At 41.0% G+C, this 17,394-nt stretch overlaps 1 protein-coding gene across 1 annotated transcript in view; it reads left to right on the top strand.

Annotated features, from left to right (window-relative positions):
• Nucleotides 1-17,111, top strand: part of PI4K2B (phosphatidylinositol 4-kinase type 2 beta) — a 28,416-nt gene extending 11,305 nt beyond the window's left edge. Inside the window, exons 4-10 of the mRNA XM_070756961.1 lie at nucleotides 1,659-1,790; nucleotides 5,782-5,935; nucleotides 8,681-8,748; nucleotides 11,142-11,241; nucleotides 12,517-12,650; nucleotides 13,521-13,580; nucleotides 14,947-17,111. Of these exons, the coding sequence (XP_070613062.1) occupies nucleotides 1,659-1,790; nucleotides 5,782-5,935; nucleotides 8,681-8,748; nucleotides 11,142-11,241; nucleotides 12,517-12,650; nucleotides 13,521-13,580; nucleotides 14,947-15,120 (822 nt within the window). The 3' untranslated portion in view covers nucleotides 15,121-17,111. The remainder of the gene's footprint in view (nucleotides 1-1,658; nucleotides 1,791-5,781; nucleotides 5,936-8,680; nucleotides 8,749-11,141; nucleotides 11,242-12,516; nucleotides 12,651-13,520; nucleotides 13,581-14,946) is intronic.
• Nucleotides 17,112-17,394: the final 283 nt, after the last annotated feature.

A 17,394-nucleotide genomic window follows, 5' to 3' on the forward strand; every position in this document is an offset into this window, starting at 1 on the left:
CCCCTGTCCAATAAAAGCGCTGTATAGTTGTGATCTGAATTTGTATGATTGATTTTTAATATATTGGGATTTTAGGTTATGTAGTTTTAATTAATTAGATTTGTCTTTGCATTTATTGTTTTATATTATATGCTGTGAGCCGCCCCGAGCCTTCAGAGAGGGGTGGCATACAAATCAAATCAAATCAAATCAAATCAAAATAAATGAATAAATAAATAAATAATGAAATACAGGAGTCCTCAAGTTATGGCCACAATTGAGCCTAAGATTTCTGTTGCTACGTGACACGTTCGTTAAGTGGGTCTTCCCCCACTTTACGACCTTTCTTGCTGCAGCTGTTAAGCAGATCATTGCGGTGAAGTTAGTAACCCGGTTGTTAAGTGAATCTGACTCCCCCCCCCCTTGACTTTTGCTTGTCGGACGGTCACAAAAGGGGAAACACGTGACCCCAGGACGCTGCAACCATCTTAAATGGTTTTTAAGAGTTATTAATGCACTTTTTAAATTGTTTTTACTGTTGTTATTGTAATCTCACATTTTCTATAGCAGTGATGGCGAACCTATGGCTGGGGTGCCAAAGCTGGCAGGTGGAAACATCTGCTGACATGTAAGCCGTTGCCGTAGTTCAGTTCCAACATACATTTGTGTGCCGGCCAGCTGATTTTTGGCTCGCACAGAGGCTCTGGGAGGGCATCTTTGGCTTCCAGAGAGCCTCCAGAGGGTGGGGGAGGGCGTTTTTTACCCTCCACCAGCTCCAGGGAAGTCTTTGGGGCCTGGGGAAGGCGAAACGCCAGCCTACTGCACCCACCAGACGTTGGGAAACAGACCGTTTCCAGCCTCCAGAGGGACTCCTGGCTGGGGGAAGCTCTTTTCGCTCTCTCCAGGCATTGAATTATGGGTGTGGGCACTCACACATGCATGATAACACGCAGGCAACCACTGATACGTATTGGCACTAACAATTACATCAAAAACATATGGATAAAACTTTAGGGAAATCTACACCACCTATGTGCTTAAACCACAGGCCGCAAAGCATGAAAGCTCCAGCTCTAACGCTGGCCTTCTCTTCTTACTACTCCTCTTTTGCTCCAATTTCCTATCCCCCTTCCCCTTATATCTCCTTCCCTTCTTCCCCAACCCCCTACCTTTCTTCTTTTCTCTCTCCCCACATACGTGTACTATATAAGTAAATTATAAATGTTAGAATGTACATTAGATATATCCCTTTTGCTTTTCTGTACCCTGTTTTTAATGTATATATTCAATAAAAATATTTAAAACAAAAAAAAGATAACATGCAGGCAAGCTCTTTTGGCACCCGAGGGGAAAAAGTTTTGCCATCACTGTTCTATACTGTCTTTTAATTATTATTGTTATTATTATGAGCCGCCCAGAGTCCTATTGGAACTGGGCGGCATATAAATTTCACAAATAAATACAGTAAATATGAACCACTTGCCAAGTGTCTGAATTTTGAACGCAGGAGGATGCCAAAATTGGAAGTGTGAAAAATGGTCACAAGTCACTTTTTTCCGTGCCATCTTTAACTTTGGGCACTAAATGAACGGTCGTGCAGCTTAACAAAGAGGCGGATACAGTGAGTATACAGTGTCACCCCGAAAACGTTAAACGTGATTCCGCTGTCTGCGTTTCAGGTTGTCTGGTTTGTAAGCGAGACGTTCAACTACAATGCAATAGACCGCGCCAAGTCGAGAGGCAAGAAATACGCTTTGGAAATTGTGCCAAAAGTTGGCAAAAAGTTTCATCGAATTGGACTACCTCCTAAGGTAAACCCTGAAAAAAAAAATTCCCCACTTCAATTTTATGGGGGAGTGGGATTTTGTTCTTTATTTCTATTCCGGCTCTGGGATAAATTGTAAGTAATAAAGTATTAAATAATAAGGAAAAGTTTTAAATCTGATCCCAAGCGTGCTTTTCTCAGGAGGAAACTGGACTTTCTTGTTATTTTCCTTTGAAGATGTTTCGCCTCTCACCTAAGAAGCTTCTTCAGTTCTGACAGGATAGTGGGGAATGGAAGGAATTATATTCCTACTAGTAGTAGGATACCCGTGCTTCGCTACGAAACTATGTGATCAGGCTGAGGTCTGGGTTCCACTTACCTTTGCCACCAGTTCGCATTACGACGTTTTGCACATGTGCGCTCACTCAACACATGTGCTCCCTCATTCAATTTTGCATCTGCGCATGCTCAACCCGAAATACAGCTGAGGAGCTGATCAGAGGGGGAGCAGAATGTCTAAACTCCCAGCCCGCAGGCCAGATAAGTCCCATGCTGGCGAAGCCCAAGCCTATTGTAGCAAAGGGGTAGCATCTAAGTGTGTAACTATTGTTCTGTCGGGCTCTCTGGTAGACTCCTCCCGAAAATTCACAGGTACAAATGTCAGACACACACACGTTTGAAAATTCAAAACAGTGTTCTTTATAAGGAAAATTCACTTAAACTAAGCCCTCTTTTGGTATAGCAAAGAACACTCGTCTCCAAACAAACTGGTAATTTGTACAAGTCCCTTATCAGTTCTGTGATACTTAGCTTGCAGCTGTGAGGCAATTCACAGTCCTTCTTTCACCAAGTGAAACACACTTTGCTCTGGTTTAGTTTCAAAGCGAGGAAAAATCAGCACACAAAAGGTCAAAGTCAGTAAAGCAGTCAGGAAACACAACGGTCAGATAATCCTCCACAATGGCCAAACCCACAGGCTGCTCTTTATAGCAGCCTCACTAATTACCACAGCCCCACCCAACCACAGGTGGCCTCATTTTCTTTGATAATAATCTCTCAGTTGTTGTTGCCTATGCATCGCTCTCCGCATGCGTGGCTGTATCATTAACTCTTGTTCTGAATCCAAGGAGGAGCTAGATAATTGATCTCCTTCTGAGCTGTCTGCCCCACTCTCCTCCCTGTCACTCATGTCTTCTTGGTCAGAGGAGCCTTCATCAGCAGATTCCACCGGGAGCAAAACAGGCCTGCAGCATGTGGATGTCTCCCCCACATCCACAGTCCTTGGGGCAGGAGCTGGGCCAGAGCTAACCACAACAACTATAAAGGAACTGGCAGTTGGAAGAGAGTTCTTTTCCATTCCATTCTTTTCAGGTGGGTAGTGGGGAGTACAATGTCTAACTCCTTATATCAGGGAGTTAGGGAATAGTGTCAGGATTCCAATTAACATCTGAGAAATAAAGTCCAGAGTCCAGTCTTAGGATTTCTCCCAAGTTCCAAATTATTAACAGAGCCATGTTGGCACACTAGTCATCCCAGTACTGACGATCCTACAGTTGCCCATCCAGGTTAAGGTTCATCCATCATCCCCACACCAACGTTCATCGTGTGGACCAGTCCGGCATCTGCACATCCACGAACCTCCTCCTACTTCCGCTGCTGCTGGACAGAAGATGACCTTGGAGCTTCAAGAAAGGAATTTCTCCGAGACCGCCTTCTGTCGCACGAATCCCAGCGACCGATTAGGTCCCACAGAGTGGGCCTCCTCCGGGTCCCGTCAACTAAACAATGTCGGTTGGCGGGCCCCAGGGGGAGAGCCTTCTCTGTGGCGGCACCGACTCTCTGGAACCAACTCCCCCCGGAGATCAGAACTGCCCCTACTCTTCCTGCCTTCCGTAAGCTCCTCAAAACCCACCTTTGCCGTCAGGCATGGGGAAACTAAACATCTTCCCCTGGGCACGTTGAATTTATATATGGTATGCTTGTGTGTGTGTGTGTATGTTAGTATAGGGGTTTTTCTTAAATTTATAATATTTTAATTAATTGGATTATGTATTGGATTGTCTTTTCACTTGTTGTGAGCCGCCCCGAGTTTTCGGAGAGGGGCGGCATACAAATCCAAATAATAAATAAATAAATAAATAAATAAATAAATAAATTTGTTCCCCCTCATGCAACCACCCCTCCCAATTCTCACGATACTACTCTATTTGTGGCAGGCCAAAGTTTAACTGAAACAATGGTTTCGGCTTGACACTTTAGCATCAGAGTGTGTTATCAGATCATCCTAATGATCTGATGGTCATTTCGAAAAACCCTTTCTTAGTGAGCACCTAGAAGCCAAGAGGAATATATGTGCTAAGTTTCAAGTTTGTAGGCTTTACAGTTCTGGAGATTTCTTGATGATGCATGAGTGGTATTTGGCTTTCTTAGATGGATGGATGGATGGATGGATGGATGGATGGATGGATGGATGGATGGATAGTTAGGATATAGATGATAGGTAGGTAGGTAGGTAGGTAGATAGATAGATAGATGAATAGATTGATAGATAGTTATCCCCTTCCATTCCTATATTATAAATCCTTCCATTCCTCACCATTCTGTCTTTTTTTTTAAATATATTTTTATTGATTTTATAGGTATGGTTACATAAAACAAACATAAAACAGTGCACAGTGTGTGTGCCCAACACCTGACTGACAATAACCATCACCACCACCACCAATTGTGGGGGGTTCAAATATTTACTAGTTTTTTTTTATATATATATATATATATATATATATATATATATATATATATATATGTTTTTTCTTATGTCGGATGACCCTGGTATATTTCCAAGGAACGTCACAGCTCCTCTTTTTTTGCCTATAGGCCCAGCCCAGGGCCACTGCAAGGCAGTAATATATCTATAGCCGACAAACTATATTTTGTATGTGTTAAATGTTTATAGCTGGAATTTAAAATTAATTTTAAATTCCAGCTATAAACATTTAACATATATATATATATATATATATATATATATATATATATATATATATATATATATATATATATATATATATATATATATTTCCTTGGCTCTACTTTGCATTTGTTATTATTGAAAGAGTGATTGGAGTTTATTTTTCACATTTGCGGCACAGATTCTACTCAACATATAACCTTTCACCTTATTCCATCGTGCCATCAGCTTCTCCAGTTTATTTTCATCAAAGTTGTTTAATCTTATTTCCACGATTTCAAAATGAATGCGATCCACCATGTACCAGTACCAGTTCTGTGGTGTCCATTTTATAGACTCTTTCCAACCCAATACCACTACAGTTTGAGCGCTTTCCAATGCTGCAGTTTTTATTTCTTTAAAATCTCTTAGTTCTCTTTGTTTAATTTCGCCTGTCGGAGGCGAAGAAGCTTTTTGGATGAGATGCGAAACATCTTCAAAAAAACCAACAACCCAGAAAGTCCAGTTGCCTCCTAAAAAAGCACCTTTGGAACAACCAGGTTTTCAATCTCTAGAGACTTTAAGTCTGATGTTAACTGTTTGTTGTTTGGTTGATTGGTTGATTGATTGATTGATTTTTATGCCGCCCTTCTCCTTAGACTCAGGGCAGCTTACAGCATGTTAGCAATAGCACTTTTTTAACAGAGCCAGCATATTGCCCCCACAATCCGTGTCCTAATTTTACCCACCTCGGAAGGATGGATGGCTGAGTCAACCTTGAGCTGGTGGTGAGATTTGAACCGCTGATCTGCAGATCTAGTAGTCAGCTTAAGTCGCCTGCAGTACTGCACTCTACCCACGGCGCAGGTTCAGATTAAAAATACTGTACCTTTTGAAAGGCATTCTCAAGCCCAATGTCATTGGATAATTCTCAGTGGAATCTTCTTTGCCAATAAATATTATTTTTACATCTCCTGATGAAGCTCACGGCTTGACTTAGGAAGGGCGTTTGCTTTCATATCTTTATTTAGCTTTATGCGTTCGGATCCATTTCATAAAACGCAGGCTTTTATATTTGAAATGGCAGGTTGGCTCCTTTCAGCTTTTCGTGGAAGGTTACAAGGAGGCCGACTATTGGCTCAGGAAATTTGAAACGGACCCCTTGCCCGAGAACACAAGGAAACAATTACAGTCACAGTTTGAGAAGTTGGTGGTGCTTGATTATGTTATCAGAAATACTGGTATGTAATAGGGATTTCGTTTTTTAAATTATTCTTTTTATCTGTTACCTTTGAATTCTTCTCCATTCCAAGCAGAGAAAAATGGCGTAGAAAACACCCAAGTTCTTTCATCCTAAAATGGAATACACTGTTCAAAAAAATAAAATAAAGGGAATACTCAAAGGACACATCCTAGATCTGAATGAATGAAATATTCTCATTGAATACAGTACTTTGTTCTATACAAAGTTGAATGTGCTGACAACATGTGAAATTGATTGTCACTCAGTGTTGCTTCCTAAGTGGACAGTTTGATTTCACAGAAGTTTGATTTACTTGGAGTTATATTGTGTCATTTAAGTGTTTCCTTTATTTTTTTTGAGCAGTGTACAATGGTACCTCTACCTACAAATGTTTCTACTTACGATCTTTTCTAGGTAAGAACCGGGTGTTCAAGATTTTTTTGCCATTTTCCACTTACAAACCCAAGCCTCCGAAACTGTAACCAGAAAAGGCAGGGAGAAGCCTCTGTGGGGCCTCTCTAGGAATCTCCTGGGAGGAAGCAGGGACGGAAAAGTCAGGGAGAAGCCTCTGTGGGGCCTCTCTCGGAATCTCCTGGGAGGAAACAGGGCCAGAAAGGGCAGGGAGAAGCCTCCGTGGGGCCTCTCTAGGAATCTTCTGGGAGGAAACAGGGCCTCCACCTCCCTGTGGTTTCCCCAATCACACACATTATTTGCTTTTACATTGATTCCTATGGGAAAAATTGCTTCTTCTTACAAATTTTTCAACTTAAGAGCCTGATCACGGAATGAATTAAGTTCGTAAGTAGAGGTACCATTGTCTATCCGTGATGGTGAACTTAGCTATAGCAACAGCAATAGCATTTGGACTTATATCCCGCTTCCTAGTGCTTTGACAGCCTTCTCTAAGCGGTTGACAGAATCAACCTCTTGTCCCCAACAATCTGGGTCCTCATTTGATCCACCTCGGATGGACCATGGTAGATTAACATAGGTAATCCTCAGTATACAACAGTTCATTTCATGGCCAAAGCTACTGCGGCACAGAAAAAAGGGAGCTGGGACTGATTTCCTTCTCCCCCTCTCTCTCTTCCTGTTCTCTCCCTCTCTCCTTTTTTTCTCTTTCTCCTCTCTCTTTCTCTTTTTCTCTCTCTTCCTTTCTCTTTCCCTCTCCCTCCTCTCTCTCTGCCTCTTTCTTTCTCTTGCCTCTTTCCTTTCTTTCTCTCGCCTCTCTCTCTTCCTCTCTCTTCCTTTCTTTCTCTTTCTCTCTCCCTCTTTCCTCTCCTCTTCATCTTTGTTTCTCTCTCCTCTCTCTTTTCTCTTTCTCTTCTATCTGCCTTTCTTTCTCTTTCTTTCTTCCTCCTCTCTGCCTTTCTTCCTCCCTCTCTCTCTCTCCCCCCTCTTTCTTTCTTTCTTTCTTTCTTTCTCTTTCTCTCTCTTCTCTTTACCTCTTTCTCTCCCCCATTCTTTCCTCTCTCTCCTCTTCCTCTTTATTTCTCTCTCCTCTCTCTCTCTCTCTTTCCTCTTTCTTTATCTCTCCCTTTCTTTCTCCTTTTCTCACTCCTTCTCTGCCCCCTCTCTTCTTCTCTCCCCCCCTCTCTCTCTCTCACACAGAGGTCGCCATCACAGCTCTACTGTATTTCATAGCTATGACAGAGCCCTTGCATTTTTTTTTCCTTTTATAAAATAATCTTTATTGGGTATATACATTAAAAGAAAAAAAAGAGAAAGAAAAAACAAACATGGACAAACAAACATGTAAACATGTAAAACAAATAAAACATACATTCAAACAGAGTAATGTTTTTCGTATGTACACAATCGCCGTTGGTTATTTTTATTTACATTTATAGTTTAGAAACATAGAAGACTGACGGCAGAAAAAGACCTCATGATCCATCTAGTCTGCCCTTATACTATTTCCTGTATTTTTATCTAAGGATGGATCTATGTTTATCCCAGGCATGTTTAAATTCAGTTACTGTGGATTTACCAACCACGTCTGCTGGAAGTTTGTTCCAAGGATCTACTACTCTTTCAGTAAAATAATATTTTCTCATGTTGCTTTTGATCTTTCCCCCAACTCACTTCAGATTGTGTCCCCTTGTTCTTGTGTTCACTTTCCTATTAAAAACACTTCCCTCCTGGACCTTATTTAACTCTTAAGTAAATAAGTTTACTCTTATTTCATTCCGTAATTATCTTTCTTTGTACCATATAGTTGACTCTCGTAATTGAGTGCCCTAACGTTAAATATTTACATCTGGTATGTGGATTTGTAGATTAGTTTTATTTGTTTTTGTATATTCAACAAATACGCCTATGGTATCCCTTTTCTATAGTTATAAAGAGAATACAGATTACAGTAGTAGTTATCTTCGGGGTTTTATCTTCTATCGATATCTGGTGCATTGGTCTGGTTTTTTTCATTTCATTTGATTATGTTTTAATTTTGTCCCTTTTCGTATGGAGGGAGGGAGTGTTTGGCTTTTGGTGCCTTTTACGCTTTTAAGTATTTATTCTGTTTGAGCCAATTATACCATCTTTCCCGTGCTTTATAAAATTCAGATTTGTCTTTTTCTTATGGTTCCGGAGTCATTCTGGTCATTTCTGCACATTCCAAACCCTTGATTACATGCTCACGCTTTTCGGTGTGGGCCCTCGGTGCCAAAAGGGTTTGCCATCACAGCCGTGGCAGAACCCTCTACATTTCTTTTAATTGTGATTCTCCTTAATTTCTTTGAAGATCGAGGCAACGATAACTGGCTAGTCAAGTATGAAAAACAGAGCGATGGGACTGATCTTTCCGACAAGGTAGGTCAAGGGCTCTTCTGCTTCCATCACGGGGATACAGAATGACCAGTAATCGATGCTATTTGTGTTCAGTTATGTATCCAATTATAGATTTTATAAAGAATTTTTTCTCATCTCATGTTTATTTATTTATTTATTGGATTTGTATGCCACCCCTCTCCGGAGACTCAGGGCGGCTAACAGCAATAATAAGACACCATATAATAATAATCCAATACTAAAAACAATTAAAAACCCATTATAATAAAAACCAAACAGACATACAGGCATACCATGCATAAAATTGTAAAGGCCTAGGGGGAAAGGGTATCTCAATTCCCCCATGCCTGACGGCAGAGGTGGGTTTTAAGGAGCTTACGAAAGGCAAGGAGGGTGGGGGCAATTCTAATCTCCGGGGGGGAGTTGGTTCCAGAGGGACGGGGCTGCCACAGAGAAGGCTCTTCCCCTGGGCCCCACCAAACGACAGTTTAGTCGACGGGACCTGGAGAAGGCCAACTCTGTGGGACCTTATCGGTCGCTGGGATTCGTGCGGTAGCAGGCGGTTCCGGAGGTAATCTGGTCCAATGCCATGTAGGGCTTTAAAGGTCATGCCCAACACTTTGAATTGGCAGCCAATGCAAGCCACGGAGTGTTGAAGAAACGTGGGCGAATCTTGGAAGCCCCACGACGGCTCTTGCGGCTGCGTTCTGCACGATCTGAAGTTTCCGAACACTTTTCAGAGGTAGCCCCATGTAGAGAGCGTTGCAGTAATTGAACCTCGAGGTGATGAGGGCGTGAGTGACTGTGAGCAATGACTCCCTGTCCAAATAGGGCCACAACTGGTGCACCATGCGAACCTGGGCAAACGCCCTCCTCGCCACAGCCGAAAGATGATGTTCCAATGTCAGCTGTGGATCGATACAGAATGACCAGTAATTGATGCTATTTGTGTTCAGTTATGTATCCAATTATAGATTTTATAAATAATTTTTTCTCATCTTGTGTTGTTATAAAAATAATCAATTTTATAGACAGTGGAATCTCTGGTCGTGACCATAATCCGTTCTGTGACTTTTGGTTGCAACCCGATTTGGTCATGACCGAAAGCGAGATAGACTGCACATGCTTGTACAAAAGAAAAAAATAGTGCATAAAGGGAAATAGCCGTGGCTGTATTTGATTGCCACCCGAGTATTGTTCTATCCCAGCCCTACGCTGATTGAAAACAGAGAAGGAATCCACGCACTGATATTTCAAATCAATCTTTTTATATAAAAAGCCTCATTTATACAAGCAAAATTCATGCCTGTGAGTTCGTCTTGGCAGCTTCTCAGTGAGAGTAATTAAGAGATAACAGTTCCGCGGTTAGGCTGCTTCCAAAGATCAAAGCTAGTTGCGAATTCCTTCATGAGTTAAAGAGTCTACAGACTTACTTTTACAGCTTCCCAGCTCCGCAGACAGGGCACTTTTACTCCAAGGATTTTAGCAGGAAAATAACAGTTGGCAAACGTAACATGGCTAAAACCTCAAATATCATCTGACTCCATTGCAAAACATTAAAACTCCACCCCGAATTTATGTATTATTTATTTATTTATTGGATTTGTATGCCACCCCTCTCCGTAGACTCGGGGCGGCTAACAACAGTAATAAAAAACATCATATAAATCCAATACTAAAACAACTAAAAAACCCTTATTGTAAAACCAAACATTCCTACAAACAAACATAACATGCATAAATTGTAACGGCCTAGGGGGAAAGAATATCTCAGTTCCCCCATGCCTGACGGCAGAGATGGGTTTTAAGGAGCTTACGAAAGGCAAGGAGGGTGGGGGCAATTCTAATCTCCGGGGGGAGTTGATTCCAGAGGGCCGGGGCCGCCACAGAGAAGGCTTTTCCCCTGCGCCCCGCCAAACGACATTGTTTTGTTGATGGGACCCGGAGAAGGCCCACTCTGTGGGATCTAACCGGTCGCTGGGATTTATGCGGCAGAAGGCGGTCTCGTAGATACCCTGGTCCGGTGCCATGAATTACCCATCTGCCACCCTTAAATACCTATGAGGAGTGGTCAACAATTCCCTAAAGTTACAAACTACAGACTACTTCCTTTTCCCATACAAGTATTCTTGTCTTTTTTTTAATCTTCTAAATTGGGCATCTAGCCAAGGCTCTTGCCCTTGGCTAAAGTGGGCTTCAATTCTCAGAATTCTGGGAGTTAAAGTCCACAACTCTTAAAGTGGCCCAGTTTGGAGATCCCTTTGCTAGATTATCGCCGAACTATAAATGGAAAACAATTGCATGGCATATATTGTGCAGGCTTAATATACTGTTCAAATGTTACTTTTCGTTTCTCTGTCCAATATCTGTACCTTGATTACTTCTGATTTTGTTTATTAATTGTTTTCCTATAGGAGATCCAATGGATTAATGAAAAGGAACCTATTATTAAAATTGCAGCCATTGATAATGGTCTGGCTTTTCCTTTCAAGCATCCTGATGAGTGGAGAGCATGTGAGTTTTTGGATTCTTTTAGATAAGAATGCATGAGATTGAAAGTATTGTTATTGGCAGATTTTATTACATCTATAGAAGTTATTGCTGGCCTCAAACCAGGAAATGGTGAGTTCTAATCCCGCATTAGGCAAGAAAGCCAGCTTGGTGACTTTGAGTCATTCTGTCTTGCCCAGAGTCCACCTCACTGGGTTGTTATTATTATTATTATTATTTATTAGATTTGTATGCCGCCCCTTTCCATGGACTCGGGGCGGCTCACAACACAATAAAACAATTCATAACAAATCTAATAATATACAATTTAAAATTTAAAATAGTTAAAAAAAACCCATTTTTAAGCAGACATACCTACAAACATACCATACATAAATCATATAGGCCCGGGGGAGATGTTTCAATTCCTCCATGCCTGACGACAAAGGTGGGTTTTGAGAAGTTTACGAAAGGCAAGGAGGGTAGGGGCAGTTCTAATCTCTGGGGGCAGCTGGTTCCAGAGAGTCGTGGCTGCCACAGAGAAGGCTCTTCCCCTGGGGCCCGCCAACCGACATTGTTTAGTTGACGGGACCCGGAGAAGGCCAACTCTGTGGGACCTAATCGGTCGCTGGGATTCGTGCGGCAGAAGGCGGTCCCGGAGATATTCTGGTCCGATGCCATGAAGGGCTTTATGGGTCATAACCAACACTTTGAATTGTGTCCGGAAACTGATCGGCAACCAATGCAGACTGCGGAGTGTTGGTGTAACATGGGTATATTTGGGAAAGCCCATGATTGCTCTCACAACTACATTCTGCATTCTGTTAGGAAAAGGAGGAGAAGGAAGGACTATTATACGTGTTTGCCACCTTGAATTACTTATAAAGTAATAAACATGGGATTAAAATCCAATACACAAAATAATAAATAATATCCACCTAGCAAACAAAGGCAGTCCTTCATGCTTTTCTTTCAACTTCATGTTGACTTCATGTGAACAGAAATGATGAACAAGATTTTGTATTGCAACACCAGGGATTATCTAGCTCTCAAAGTAGCTTCAGATTTGTTATACCTGATTATCAATGATGCTTAATCGATCATTATGCATTTTATGCATATATTTGGTCAAGTGCCCCATTGGGTAATGTTAACTTGTCTCGTGTAAACGACAATCTGTTCTTTTATTTAAGTTGGGAAGAATACAACTTCGTTTGAAGACCTCTGTCCTAAAGTCAATTGATTGAGCTTTACACCTGAAAAGTTGAATCTTCAACCTGTTTATTATGTGTCTCTCAGATCCATTCCACTGGGCTTGGCTTCCACAAGCAAAAGTCCCCTTTTCTCAAGAGACCATAGATTTGATACTTCCTCGTATTTCCGACATGAATTTCGTACAGGACCTCTGTGAAGATCTTTATGAACTTTTTAAGGTAAAATTTCAGAAGTGACTTTGGGCAAAACTGTAGCACGGCGATGGGCAGAACAATGCCCATGCATAGCTGTTCTATGACATACCGCATTTTTCGGAGTATAAGATGCACCGGAGTATAAGACACACCTTAGGTTTTGGGAAGGAAAATAGGGAGAAGAATCTGCTTACCAGGTGTTCATCTGGCTAGCGTCCTTAGTCTGGTCAGCTTCAGCACATTTTATCCCCTGGTTAGGACTTTAAAAAAAGCTTTATTCAGAGAGAGTAAAAATGAAAGAGCTTGCAAGCCAGTAAGAGCTGGGAACATCATTAGCACCAAGAAAGAAACATTTGGAGCAAGTAGAGCAATGAAAAGAACCCTGCAAAAACTTAGGGCTTGGAAAATATTCTTCACAGAAAGTAACAAGCTTGCAAACCGATAAGAGCTGGGAACACTGTCAGCACCTGGTTAGGGCTGGAAAGAAACTTATTCGGAGCAAGTTAGAGAAATAAAAAAACCCTGCAAAGTCTTAGAGCTTGGAAAACATTATTTGCAGAGAAAAACATTGAAAGAGCCGGCAAAGTAAGAGCTGTGAAGATCATTAGCAGCTAGTTAGAGCTTGGAGGGGGGAGAGAGTTACATTCAGAGCATAAAACAGCACCCAAATTATCAGCCTCTTTTAGGAAGGAAAAATGTGTGTCTTACACTCTATAAAATATGGTATTTGTTGTTCTAAGCTGTAAGTACAGTGAAATGTCAAAATACAGAAAAGTTAATTGGACTTTGTACAAGCTTTTTAATGGTTCGGTATACTTTCTTATTATTTTAAGTCTGGTTATGATTTGACTTATGAAGGTTTCTCAAAATCAACTTGTTTTTCTTCCAATAAAGACTGACAAAGGGTTCGACAAAGCTACATTTGAGAACCAAATGTCTGTGATGAGAGGACAGGTAAGGAGATTTTTCTCTCGGACGATGTGTTTTAAATTTGTATCTTTGCCTCATCTACGAGGGTCGCCCAGAAAGTAATTCACCACATTTTTTTCCCCTTCAACAATTATTTATTGAACCCAATGAAACTTGCATACAAGAAAGAACAATGTTTCTTTTACGCTCCCTATTTTTCCATGTAATCTCCTTCCCATTCTATGGCCTTCCTCCAGCAAGACACAAGGGCGTATAGGCCTGTTGGTACCACTCCTTGTTCGGGTCACGAAGCCATTTCTCCACTGTAATGGCCTCCCCCTCTGTGCCCAGCGACTAACCGTACTTCTGTCGACTGCAGATTCTCCATAAACTGTCACACAAACGTTTGTGAATGTTCCCAACAGTTTCTTTCTCCGCAGTGAGAAATTCAATGACGACACGCTGCTTGTAACGTACATCACTTACAGACGCCATTTCGTAACACTGCTGCAACTACGCGATCTGTCCGAAGAAACACAAAATTTACACACGCACTCCTGACAATTCAAATAATGTATATCTAAAGTTTCGCATTCGTACCATTACTGTAGGCTGAGGAAACAAATGTGCACTGCCTTCTGGGCGATCCTGGTATAATTGTAGCAGTTGCTTTTGAGTGAAGCATAGAATCTAGGTGGGTTTTTTCCTTTTTTTTTAGACTTTAGGACACAACTTGTTTCATTTATTATAATTAGTCCTCAACTTACGATCACGGCTGAGCGCCAACATTTTGGTATCAGGAAAGACTTAACGAACTCAATCTGTATAGTCTGGAGGACAGAAGGAAAAGGGGGAAACATTTAAATATGTTCAAGGGTTAAATAAGGCCCAGGAGGGAAGTGTTTTTAATAGGAAAGTGAACACAAGAACAAGGGGACACAATCTGAAGTTAGTTGGGGGAAAGATCAAAAGCAACGTGAGAAAATATTATTTTACTGAAAGAGTAGTAGATCCTTGGAACAAACTTCCAGCAGACGTGGTTGGTAAATCCACAGTAACTGAATTTAAACATGCCTGGGATAAACATATATCCATCCTAAGATAAAAAGACAGGAAATAGTATAAGGGCAGACTAGATGGATCATGAGGTCTTTTTCTGCCGTCAGTCTTCTATGTTTCTATGTTAAGTAAGAAACTTGTGAAAAAGCACGTACCCCAGAGTTTGTCTGTCTCTCTCTCTGTCTCTCTCTCTCTCTCTCACACACACACACACACAGCATTGCTCCACGCCCCCCCAGAGGGGTCTGCCCCACTATTTGAAAAGCATAGCAGGATCGCTCTTGTTTCTGCCAGCGTTCGGGCTAAGCTAAAGCACCGTTTCCTATCTGAGCCTCATTCCTTTTTCTTGCAGATACTTAACCTTACTCAGGCCTTAAAGGATGGCAGAAGCCCTCTTCAACTGGTCCAGATGCCTCGGGTGGTGGTGGAGAGAAGCCACGGTGGAACCCAAGGAAGGATCGTTCACTTGAGCAATGCATTTACTCAGACTTTTCACAGCCGAAAGCCTTTTTTCTCCTCCTGGTAAAAAAAAGACAAGTTAAAAAGAGACCTTTCATTTAAGCGAGATGTTCTACCACGTAAAGATTTCCAAATAATTTTTTTTTTCCTCTGCCACCTCCCACATCCCTCCCTATGTTGGACAGCCAAAACCTCAAAAGTTTTATATATTGAATGTACTCCGTTTACACTTTTATTTAAAATTGTGAAATTTCACATCAGGGAAACGAGGAGCTTGTCCTAAAATTCTATTTTTTTATAGACGGTTCGACTTTTTTTTTTTGCTTATTTACTTTTGAAAAGTGGTGGGGCGAGGGAATAAAAGTTTACAGACGCCAAAGACTACTTTTGACTTAACCGGGGAGGGAGAGAGATTCAGTTGCCTACAATATCAGAAATTATAATCTGATTTTTATAGATACGATTGAAAATGCCTGGCCTTTTATTCTGCTACCTAGTTGTCTCTCCATCACTTTAACCCACTCCATAGGACCAGTCCCAATCTAATCTACATTTGGAAAACAAAGGGCTTGGAGGTGGGTTAAAGGCATGTTGGTAAAGAGGAAACATACTGTAATTATGTCACAGTTCTCACCTGTTATTTTCACTGAAGGCAGGCAGATCTAATTACAATTTAGCATCTGCTCCACTGTGTATTGTTTCATTTGGGAAAGGAACAGAGTAGTTGATCCGTGCTTCTTCACCACTTCATAATTTATTGCACCAGCCTATCTGCATTTTTAGCCTCAAGCTCCATCTGTACTTAAAAAAAAACAACCCATTGCTATTTACAAACGTGGCTTTTTTTGGAGAGGAGATACCCAATTTTAGGAACACGGTTGCCAGGTTTTCATGCCTTTTCAGTTTCTTGTTTTCTGTGCAGAAAGAAAAAAAATTGAGCCAATTGCACACGAATCTGTCTATGTTTAAAGGTATCCTTTGGAACAACACCTTTAACATTGTTTTTAACAATGTTAACCATTTTAAGGTTAGTATCAAGGAGTGACACATTCCAAGAATTGTTGGTTTTTTCTGGACCAAGAACTGGATGAGGGAAATCGCTACCAAAAAAAGAGAAAATAGTCCCCATCCCCACCCCCTTGAGATGATACGTATCGATAAATACATGCTTTCAGTCTTGTGATTCTTTTTTCAGGATGATGAATCCGGGAAATACTGTATTTTACGCCATTTTTGGTCGGTAGCATTGGAGTTTTGAAACTTTTGCCAAAGCCAATTAAATTGACTAACTTAATGAAACCAAAGCTCACCGGCACGTCTGTGCCTCTTCCTAGCACCACTATCTTGGTCTCGAGGAGATTTAAAAAAAAACCTTGCAAATTGGAAATATCATTTTTCATTGTTTTTGCGGCCAGGCGATTCCTCAACCACTTCCAAACTTTTGCATTTGGCTTTTAGCCGATCGCTTGCAAGACACTTAACACTCGAAGAGTTTAGCAAAACTTGTTCTAAGCTTCTGGGTTTGAAGTTGGTGTCAAAAATGGGGTGGGTTTTGGGGGGGGGTTAAAGTTGTGCCTCGGTAGCTTTCTCGGAAATACTGTATCTTTAACTGCTGAGCAATACCCTCCGAGTTCTTGCATTGCTGCTTCTGTTAATGTTTGTTAAATCAATGTAGACTTTGGGATAAATGACTTGATATTCTAAAATGCACAAGCCTTAATATTGAAGATTTACTGTATTGCAGGTTTATACATTTGTTCCGATATCAGTTTTTATCCATTCCTGGAAAACTATTTTAAAAAAAGGAAATAAAAGATGGACTTTGCTTTCTCGAAATGTGCTGCTGCAGACCCGCCACAGTTGTTCACGCACATTTAATCTGTTTTTGGGGAGAACTATCTGGAACAGAGATCCTCCCCTTCTTAAGATGAGGTTCATTTTACCCCATTTACGATATTTTGTCCTGCTGCTATCTCCCATGTTCCTAGCACAAAGAGACCACACTTTTTAGCCAGCCTAATTTGTTTTATCATTAAAGTGAATTGTTTCAATTAAAAATCTTGTGTTTTCTGATCTTTGGATGCTTAACACCACCACACGGCATCGCAGAAGGGGATATCAGAAGAGATGACATGAGAAAATATTATTTTACTGAAAGAGTAGTAGATCCTTGGAACAAACTTCCAGCAGATGTGGTAGATAAATCCACAGTAACTGAATTTAAACATGCCTGGGATAAACATATATCCATCCTAAGATAAAATACAGAAAATAGTATAAGGGCAGACTAGATGGACCATGAGGTCTTTTTCTGCCGTCAGACTTCTATGTTTCTATGTTT

The sequence above is a fragment of the Erythrolamprus reginae genome, chromosome 7, assembly GCF_031021105.1.
Source record: "Erythrolamprus reginae isolate rEryReg1 chromosome 7, rEryReg1.hap1, whole genome shotgun sequence".
NCBI classification, from domain to species: Eukaryota; Metazoa; Chordata; class Lepidosauria; order Squamata; family Dipsadidae; genus Erythrolamprus; species Erythrolamprus reginae.